The 11,299-nt window shown below is 32.0% G+C and overlaps 1 protein-coding gene across 1 annotated transcript; it reads right to left on the bottom strand.

The window, feature by feature from the left end:
- Positions 1-4,118: 4,118 nt before the first annotated feature.
- LOC114182169 (nucleolar protein 10) lies at positions 4,119-11,060 on the bottom strand. Its single transcript, XM_028068962.1, has 15 exons — positions 10,764-11,060; positions 10,486-10,676; positions 9,765-9,865; positions 9,580-9,670; positions 9,389-9,447; positions 9,148-9,268; positions 8,840-8,908; positions 7,835-7,887; positions 7,639-7,747; positions 7,070-7,240; positions 6,840-6,998; positions 5,852-5,944; positions 5,555-5,737; positions 5,147-5,343; positions 4,119-4,906 (listed from the first exon to the last, which is right to left on the bottom strand). Exons 1-15 carry the CDS (start codon positions 10,894-10,896, stop codon positions 4,567-4,569), a joined length of 2,070 nt encoding a protein of 689 aa, XP_027924763.1. The 5' UTR covers positions 10,897-11,060; the 3' UTR covers positions 4,119-4,566.
- Positions 11,061-11,299: the final 239 nt, after the last annotated feature.

The raw sequence follows: 11,299 nt of genomic DNA, 5'->3' as shown, positions 1-11,299 counted from the left end.
GAAGAATAGTGAAGAAATAAATTTATTCTGAAAAGGTGTATGATTTATGTAAAAAAAATTGCGTGATCGAGGAGAAACTTTACTTTATGTGTGGATGAAATATTTTAACAATTCTAAGAAATTGAAATGCGCATTTGAAATTCTTGCAATTAAATTTCCTTCATTTTTTAAATAATTTGTTTGGATAGAGTAATTGAAATACCTTACATTTCAATTTCTTGTTTGGATAAAATAATTGAATTTCTCTTGTGAGATAAAATTTTATTTTAATAATATTTTTTTTAATATATTAATTTTGAAATTAAATTTAACAAATATAATTGTCAACTTAAAATATTTAAATTCGGTCAAATTTTGATTGAGTTGACTCGACCAAATTCAGCAAAATTTTGATCGACATAAACTTAATTCAATTTGGCTAAATTTAGGTCGAAGCCAACTAGGTCACATTTGGCCAAATTTCGGCCAGTGCTGACTTGTCAGAATCTTTCCAAATTCCCGTCGAGGTCAACTTTGTCAAATTTAGACGAATTTAAGACGGTGTTGTCTCAAGCCAACCCGTTTGGGTCGTCGAGTTGGTCGGGCCCATGTGGGTCGTCGAGTCGGTTGGTCTGTCTGGGTCGTCGGGTCGATCGGACCTATTTGTATCGTTGGGCAAGTCGGGCCTATATAGGTCGCCGAACCTGTATAGGTCGTCAGGCCGACCCAACTCGTGTATGTCGTCGGGTTGGCCAAACCCCTCTAGGTCATTTGGGTCGTTTGAGTCAAATTGACACATCTAATCTTGAACAATGGAGAATTCCAAAATTTGTGGAATTTCAATTTCCTTTCTTTTTTTAGTGAATTTCAAATTCTACTAATTTAATGATTTGAAATATCTTTTAAGAATTACTCAATTTCGATTTCTTTCTAATTTTTTCATCCAAATAAGTCATTTTACTTAAAAAAATTTAAATTCTCCAAATAAAAGAATTACTTTCTTAAATTGTTTCATTCAAACACACAATTAAGTGATAATTAATTATATAAAAACTTTCATTTTATTTTTCCCATTTATATACTGTATATAAAGAAATGTAAATGATATTTCCCATTTATAAAAAGTTATACAATTTCTTAACATATTTCATATCTCCAGGATTAATTACTTATGTATATTCTTAATTATGTAGCATTAATTAAGGATAGTCCTGAAAAAATATTTTATGAATTATTGGTTTTGTTCGATAATAAGTAATTTTGTTTATTTTTCTTTCCAAACGTCATGTTAAGTGAAACGAAGGTTGTAAATTAGAAGAAAAATGAATAAGACTTTATCTGAAATTATTTGGTATAAGAAAAAAAATGATAGGAAAGTTGAATTCTCTACACTTTTTTTAATTCAAAAGGGCCAAAGCAAATTAGAAAATGATACCAAGGGAAAACACAATCCCATTTCTATTATTCTTCAAAAGAAGTGGTTTTTAGTTACTGTTTAATTTTTTTTTATTTGCATGATTTTTTAACACAGGTATATAAGAAGGCTTAATTACCTCAACTAAAAAGATTCAAAATGTTTCCTTGTCGTATTAAAAACAAAATATGATAGTATTTGTTGTATTAAATTTACCATTTTTTTTTATATATTCTTAAGAGTGAAAGAATAGAGGGGAACTCACTTTTACCTTTTCGTGTATGAAATTATAGAAGTTTCCCATTTTTAGTCTCTTTAAATTTTCTCTACACTTTTGCACTTTAACTAGACATAGTATAATTAAATGGATTCATAACTTTACTCAACTTTTTTCACACTAATTAACTTATGGCCACAATAATTGATCCCTCTCCCATTTGAATTCCTTCATGTGCTCCTCTGACAGTATCTTTTTGGTTGTTTGGTTCTTGTATAAAAAAAAATCATTGAAATCATTATTAATACTATATATGTAAGTAAATGTGAGAAAAGAGAAACACAGAGTTCATCCATCACCTGGGTTGGTAAGCTGTCAAACATAAGAGCTAAATAATGATGATTAATTACATAACTAAAACACAATCTTTCCAAGTGCACTAACATAATAAAATATTAAGGTTTAGAATTTAGAATAATTATTAAAACAATGTATTAGGAATTCAAAGTGGGTCGATCATGGCTCATTTTAGAAAAGATTTATCCGATGATAATATTAATGAAATATGAATTCAATCAACATAAGATATTATGAATCTTAAACTCTAATCATGATTAATTACACAAATAAAATATAATCTTTCTAAGTTTAAGTGTACAAATATGATGTACAACATTAAAGTTTAAAATTTAAAATAATTATTAAAACAATGTGCTGGAAATTTAAAGTGAGTCACTAATGAATTTTTTGAGAAAGAATTTATCAAAGACAACGCTAATGATAATGAGACGAGTTTAAGTCATATAAAATATTAACACGATTTCCAATCCAAAATTTTAAAATAATTTATTTATTGTCTTCCTATATTTAACTTTTTTATTTTTATTTAATGTTGAACCTAAACTTATATTTAGATTTTCAACTATTAAAAATAAAATGAAAATAGGAGAACTCATAAAATTATTATTTCAAGATTTTGAATTAAAATAGATATTTTAACCATTTATATGAATTTGTTTATGTTTCATTGTTATTAAATTTCTTTGGTATCTTAATATTATGGTAATTTCAATTTGTCACTGTCTAGAAACATTTGTCCCCAACTTGAGGTGTAGACTAACCATACCCATGTGGTAATAAGAAGCCTAGAAGCTATAGATGTGGCAGATATTTGTTAACATATATAGCTCACCCTCATCTTAATTTGTTCCACTATCGTCTAAAGTCTAAGGCTAAAAACCCTATAGGTTTTATCATATTAGGAACTTTCATTCTCCCTACGGAAGTGAAGTGATGTATATACTCTTCTCTTTCTGTCAGCTAATCACAACCACACCCTTTGCAAACAAACTCTCAATTCTACCTCCATTCATTTCAGTTTAGATTAGCACACCAAAAATGGAATACATGCATAATACCATCGGTATTCTTACATTTTGAAGACAATGATATTAATGGATAATGATATTTTGATAACTAAATTTTGACAATTTTTTTTTATATTTTGATGTGTTATTTTTTAAGTGATTTTGAAATATAAAAAATTAAAAATAACACATCAAGTTATAAGAAAAAATTGTTAAAATTTAATTGTTAAAAAATCATTTTTCAAAATGTTAAATTCATTTGAAGCTGTTCACTTTCGCTCATTTCATCAACTCTCTTTCTTTCAGACCTTCTGGAAATAGCAGGTTGTTTAATAATGGATAGGGTTATCCTTCAAACAATATAAAGACTCATGGTTTTGTAGTCATATGGATTGACTTTTCCCTTCTATATGTAAAGAATATTATATGAACAACATCCTAAATCTATATAATGAGAACAATATCTTTATTTTTATCTAAGGAATATTCCAACAGATTAAAGATAAATTGTGATTACTTTATATAAAGTTCATTAAAATGACATTCACATTTCTTCTCATTTTAAGATGAGAACAAAATTCCATAATTAAATCACTGAATTGGTATTTATATTTTAAAGCTTTAATTTTCGACTTTCATAATTTATTATCTAAATGTTAATAAATATATATTTTTTATAAAAATAAATAAATCTAATATTCACTTTATGAAAATACTAAAAAGATGAGCTTCATTTATTTAAAACATAAAGATAAAAATTATTTAAAAACTAAAAAATAAGTGTCATTCGACATAATTTGACCAAAGATAAATACAACTTAATATATATATATATATATATATATATATATATATATATACACATTTTCTTGAACTAAATTATTAAAAATTAACTTGTAGATATTTAAACAAATACTTAATTTGTTGACTACTTCCAATTCACAGTCAATTCATAATTGATTAGAACTTCAAAAAGTATATGTTCTTGATTTCATTAACTGATGGATCGAATAAGTAAATACAATTCCAGAATTTATTAATGACTTCACAGTTTTGATTTTTCACGTTTGGATAAATTTCATAACATGCTATTTACCATGAACAAAAACCATTAACGAAACCATGCAGTAGCAGTAGCAACTCATCTTCCAACGTCAACTAAGATTTCATTATCATAACTTACAGCAAACCCACCAACTAAACATAAATGAGAGAATTCACCCCAATGGGTGAAAAATACTAAACACAAAATTGAGAGAGCATGTTACATTCTCACATAAAGGGAGATAAATTCCTATTCCTATGATTAAGATTTGAGATTATCCCTGGCTTTTGAACAACAAAATTGTAGCAATTAAGTTAGGTTCCACACAAACTAGAGGCACCCAAAAATGGGGGAAAAGGTAAAAAGTAAACAAGAAAGCAAAGATATTTAAGGTACATATTACGTATGAGAGATGGTGTGGCCCTGCAGCCATGTCTACTTGTGCGCCTTCAACCCACAAGACCCTACATGGATGGAAAACTGAGCCATAAAAAAGAACAAAGCAAGATCTAAGAAGAATCAAATTACTGTGTGTCTAAGGTCGTTATCGACGTCCTCTTCTACCGTTCCCTCGTTTTCCTCTCCCTTGGCCACGAAATGCTGGTTTCTGGGGCTTCAGCCCCAGGGATTGTACTCCTCTCTTCTTCCGGTGTGGGACTTCTTTATCTTCCTCATCTTCCTTGTACTTAGCTTTGCTTCTCGACGTGAAAGTGATTTCCCGTGATCCTCCTGGACCCTGCTTAACTCCATTTGGAACACGAGATGATTGCTGTTCATTTTTAAGAGCTGCAACTCTGTCTCCCATAGGAAGTGACTCCTCCCCTGCAAGTGATTTTCTGCTCCAGAATGCTTCTGCGTGCTGCTCATTCTTAATTTCATACATTCTGCATTTTATGGAAAAAGGCATATCAGCAATTAAGAATAAAAAGATACATAAGAAAAATAAGTACATATTTCATACACATGTAGCTTATCTTATAAAATATCAGATAAAGAAACGTTGTTCATTACAAAAGGAAAAAAAAAATCATTGAAATGCTCCACATATCGTATCAGATCACCACCCCATTTATATCCCACAAAGGAAAAGAAACCATACAAAATAATTAGTAACAGATTCTCACCTGGGGACCCGAGATTTGTCTTTCCCTCCGTTTGCAGGTTCGTCATGTGATGATGTTGATGCATCAGAATCACTTAGACTTTGATCATCATCTGACATGACAGGTTCAAAATGTTCCTTTAACAGGGATGTTTGCTTCTTAGAACCCATGGGATGTAAAGCCAGATATTCTTGTGAAGTATCCTTAATCTCAAAATCCTGAAACCACATAAGAAACTGTAAGAAAGAGAATCGTCTGGAATAAAGAAATAAGAGTCATAAGTCATAACAAACAATTACATGCATGGATCCTCCAAATTTCCCATTATATGCATTAAAATATTCTCTAGTTATAGAATAGAAGGGCTGTGGAGAGAGGAAAAAATCATTGGAAAGACTAACACAACTGCCATATTTCATAGTACAGTACCTCATCTGTAAATATTGCTTTAAATCGATCATCTTGAAGATCTTGCATGCTAAGACCTTTCTTTTTCTTGGATGCCTTTTTAGTTTCATCGTCATCCTCATCTTTCTTCTCATTTTCAGCTTCTTCACTATCTAGGAGGCGAGCAGCCAGGGCCCGATTAACTTTGGGTAACTTTTTCCTGACCTGCAAGGAGAATGATCGAGGCATACGGCAATGAATTATACATCATCAAATCATCCTACCTACGTAAAGTATGAACAGAAAAAGTAAAATGATCACTGACAAAATCAGTTTTACCGTGATTCGTGAGGCACGCTCAGCTTCCATCTTTTCTCGCTTCTGTTGTTCAATATAAGCTTCATATTCAAAAGGATCAGCCAGCGCTTTAGCCTACAAAATAATTTATGCATCATGTAACAGGACAAAAAATAATCCAGGGAAAGTAAAAACTAAGCTGAGGATCTGATATTCTCCAAAACAGCACATGTAAAACACAAAATAAAGGGGAAAATGAAGAAAGATAAAGTCTTTTTGCATGCAAAAAAAGCTAACTTCCTTGAAATTGCCCTGACTAAAGTACAAATCACAAATACTGCCCTATCCAAAATCAAATCTAATGGCCAAGGGACACCCTTGAAAATGTGAGAATCTGACTTCAACCAAAAAACACCATGGACATAAACCATACAGCGACCATTATGCTTCTTTTTTCTACCAAAAGCGCTGCAACAAGCCAAAATGGTCTTTGAAACACAACAGATTATTCCAAGGGAAATTTAGCCAATTTACAATGTCAAATTAAATATGGCTTACAGGAATAAATTTACACATAAGAAATGCAAGAAAAGGATCTCCATCATGAAGCTTTGCAAGTTCTTAGATTTTTGGACAAATAAGATGCCATTAAGGTAACATGTTACATTAAGCTAATATATTACATGGTTTTCCTTTACCAATTTAACAAAATAAAAATTTCATAAATAACTGAACATTCAGTTAGTCTCTTGGAAAAAACAAAGATATCAGCATTTCAATAAATCGAGAAATACATGTAAATAAGAAATTACACCAAATACCCACCTTTTTGTACAATGGATGATTAATAAAGAAACCATGCATGTAAGCTCTAATATATTACATGGTTTTTCTTTACCAACTTAACAAAATAAAAAGTTTCGTAAAAAAACTGAAAACACAGTTAGGCTCTTGGAAAAAACAAAGATATCAGAAGTTCAACAACTCGAGAAATACATGTCAATAAGAAAATACACCAAAGACAACCCACCTTTTTGTATAATGCATGATTGATAAAGAATCCATGCATGTAAGCTCTAAGTACATTGGTGCCAATAAGGTTGGTCAAATTTAATCTCTCAAGCTCCTCCTTTGTCAAAAATTTGTAATGATCATAAATAGTTGTTTGTCCACCCATGTCTAGCTCCTCCTGTAAAAATAACTGTAATGTCACAACAAAGATAACTAGATTAAAATCCAATCATTAAAACAATTACATACAGTGAAATTTTCCAGGGAAGAACACCACTTAGGTGCAGGTCCAAGTGAAGGTATGAAGTAAGATGGTATTTGACTACAGTCCAAGGCCAGCAAAATCAAACCACTGCCAGGAAATGTACACACGTCATTTATTGTTCCTGTTGTTGGCTCAATGCTGGTCAAGCCTTCTCCCTGGAAAAAGATTAATCTATCAACAACCCAGACTGATTAAAAATACAATCTAAATACAGTGATTGTCTAAATGTTTAGGAACAACAGATACAGAGCTCATCAAAACACAAGATGTATGCATATACAATTTAGTTTATATATTGCTAAAACCTTATCAACAGAAAACAAAATTATAGGGACGATAACAAAAATATTTGCTAAAGATATGACCATTAACCAACTACTTTGGATTTGAACTCTGCAACTCTGTGCACATGTACGTACAGTCTTAACAAAAACAAACACTAAACACAACAATTTTATGAATAAAATCAAGCATGACCAAGGTGCACAAATTAATTAGGAGAAAAACAGTTGAACTATTAATCGGAAATATGAAAGAGCCACAAGTCCAATACCGTTTGAGGATCCCATATCCTAACAACATGTTTATCACTGGTAATCAACATTGGTTGTTCATAGTTAAGAGTACGATGCCATTTAATATCCAATATTGAACTGCCATACCTGTAGAACAATTTTTAACCTACCATTAATTAAAGATATAACTATTTTCAAAACAGACAAACTTCTCAAATGGAAATGTCAACTTACATATGATCCTGTATCCGTAGAGGATGCGATGAGCGCAGATCATAAATGAGAACCTGCATACATGATATTAAATGTATAAAATATCCATGTTAAAAGGGGAGGACAAACATGGAGGCTTTGTTTAGAAAGCAAATATTGTGTTCTCGCAAAGAGATTGTTTTCTCTTAAAAAACATTTGCCTAATGAAAAGAATTTTGAAAAAAATACATGAAACTAATTCATCCTCCTCGCAGTCACAAGAAGTATGTCCTGTTTCCATTTTGTGTACTTTTTTGAATTAACTATGTTCTCCGAGAGGTAATAACTTATCTTCTGACTCAATGAATTCTGCACATATCTTAGGACTTTGAAGACTTTCTCCCTATAGAATCGAACCGCATTTTGAGCTCAGTCATAAACCTCCTATCACAGATATCAAACCATTCTTTGGACTTCCAATTAACAGGTTAAGCTTTTGAGACTTAGTCAAATTTCAGCAAAAGGTAAAGTGCAAACTTAGATCGTCATCATCTCAAACTCAACAGGCCGTCACATATTACAAGGTAGCTTTGAGAGTAACACTCTTACTTTTGGAGTTTATACTATATCCATAATTCATCACATTTTTTTGGAGGGCATGTTCTTCAACAGAATGGTGGATTTTTCTTCTTTTTCCTATTTATTTGCATTATGTCTACTCTATGTTACTCAAGAGTGTATGGAGTAAAATTTATGTAGAACTCCTTACCAGATAAATAAAACCATTCATCGAACTCCACTTAATAGCTTCAACTTTTTGGATAATTATCCCTTAAACATTGCCCAATTTATTAAATAAGTTTTTTCTTGTTTAAGACGTATACATCCATATATGCAAACTACAACCCTGAGATGAAGACAACCTTTCCTTAAATTCTATGACCATGCCTATTTCAATTCAATCACAAAGAAGCTGATGTAAAAAAAATTCTGCCAAGATCCTGATAATGACAAAAGTCACAACCAATGATTTAAGTAACACCATACCTTTCCTGCACTACTTCCAACAGCCATTAAGAAACCACCATCTTCATCAAACTCCAATGCAGTGACCTCCTACAAATATGGAAAGGTTAAGAAGATCTCAATTACACAAAGAAATATACAAAGAAATTTATACCCTCAATTTTGTAACTTATGAGTAAATAAAAACACAGTAAGTTACATATGAGATTTTAATGCTTGATGCTAGCTTTATAACAACAGCTTCAGCACATCAAATATAAAAAATATTGATACATTCTCACAGTATTCTCATGCCTAGAAAGACTATTGTGAGAGTGTAGAATTGCTACCTGGTCAGCATCACCACTAGGTCCAACAGCACCGATTCTTCCAACAGAAGATCTCACTCGCATGTCAAAGCATTCCACAGCACCATCTTCGCCACCGCAGGCAACTAATCCATGAATCTTGCTAAAATTTTGACAATTTATGTTCCAGTGTTTTAATACAAATAGCAAGGTATGTATACAAAATGTACAAAGCTTTAATAATTGGAGAAAATAAAGCACAGCAAACCAGCATTCAAGTTACCTTCGACACACTACATTCAATGCAGGGGACTGTGTGCTAAGTGAGGAGAGAAATCGGCCCTGAAAAAATAAAAAAGAGAAGTTTTCCATTTAAAGTATTCCTTTTTTTTTCGAAGCTCAACCAATAGAAAAACAAAGGTATCTCCGTGCAACTATAGATGTCTCCAAAACAGAAAGCTGTAAGATAAATACCTGCTCTAGGTTTATTCTGTACAAATCTGGGGATGATGCAGCACAAAGCAAGTCACAAGACCAGCAATCATAAGTAATATCTCTCCCCATCCTACCAAATGACAACAATAAACATCAATTCTACAGCACAAACCACACTTTAAACTCTAAGAGGAATCAATACACAAAAAGCCCAGAGAAGAAACCTTGGAATCCGCACGCTGTAGTGCTTTCCATATTTCGCATGCAGGTAAACAGAACGATCGGCACATAAAAATGCAAGTTTTGAATAGTCGTCTGTCAGAACCTACACCAGCAAAAGCACATTTACCTCAACCAACCAATCTCTCACAAAAAGATTGATCACAATTTTCACCACAAAGAAAAGGTTAATATAAACATGAACAAAATGGAACAGCAATTAATGGATTACAATTTACAAGACAGAAAATATTGATGAATGTCAATTCAGATTAAACCTAACTTTCTATTTCAATTGAAGGCAAGTTTCCTCAGCCAATCAATCCCCATGTAAAAGGTTGCTTACAATTTACAAGTAGAGAGACATAATAAAAGAACTAAATATAATAAAATGAGCATAAAAATTACTGGAATACAACAAACCTAACTTTTTGTACTTCAATGAAGCTATGCAGTAAGAGTTTGTTACCTCAACCAATAACGTACCCATAACTAAAATGAAGCACAACTATCAGAAGTCAAATATAAACCAAACTTCTTTGTCTAATTCAAGCTAACAGTTTCAGTTTCAATGTAAGAGATTGAATACAATTTCCAAACATAAAAAATATTATCAAAATTAATTAAATATAAATAAAGCTATGTGCTTAAAAAACCTAGAGGAACATATAAACCTAAATTTGAGAATTCATTTCAAATGAAATTAGCTTAGCTGTTTATCAGTACCTGAAAATCAACAATCTCAGAATCCAGGTGGCGTTCGAACTTCAACCCTAGCTCTCTCACCTCGTACACCTTAACTTGCGGCGGATAGATACCTGAAGCCACTATGTACTCACCGTCGGGAGTGGCCTTAATTTTGGTGGCCGCCGTGGTGAAGCGCAAATCCTCAAGCAGTTGCAGGTTCTGCGTGTAACCTAAGAGGCAGAGAAGAAAAAAAATGAATGAAAGAACCAATGAATGAATAGATGGATGAGAAAGGTTACATAGAAGGAGAGAGTTACTTTTAACGTTGCGATGAGAGTTCTGCTTCTTAGAAGGGAGCCAGGAAGCCAGGGAAGGTTGTTGCGACGCAATTGTGTACATCTTAACACCGTTAATCGACGTCGACTTCATGCCGCCGTCACGAGTCGCCATTGTTGGTTACTGCGTCTGTGATTGCTAGCTTTGGAATTCGGTTGAATTGAAGAGTGTGAAGGATGGTCCAAGGATGGAAGGCGAAGAGTGAAGAAGGAGGTCCCAACGGCGTCCTAGCACACACAGGTTGCAAAGAAAGAGTGAGGGTTTTAAGGCTAAGTTGGGGGAGAAGAAAGTCTCCTTTTATTTTATTTTCTTTTTTCTTTTTTCTTTTTTTCTTCTTTGTTTTTTCTTCCTCCTACAGAAAAATATAGTTTAGTGTACCAAAAATTATTTTAAGATAGATTTTTTTTTATTTCAATTAATCAACATTTTTTTAATAACTTCCTCTTTTCTAATTTTCTTTTGACTTGTGTTTGTATTCTTTTCTATTCATTTTTAAATAATGTTTTTTTTAAACAAA

This window comes from Vigna unguiculata, chromosome 4 (genome assembly GCF_004118075.2).
Source record: "Vigna unguiculata cultivar IT97K-499-35 chromosome 4, ASM411807v1, whole genome shotgun sequence".
Lineage (NCBI taxonomy): Eukaryota > Viridiplantae > Streptophyta > Magnoliopsida > Fabales > Fabaceae > Vigna > Vigna unguiculata.
The sequence above is the reverse complement of the archived record's forward strand: the minus strand, read 5'-3'. Positions and strand labels throughout refer to the sequence as shown.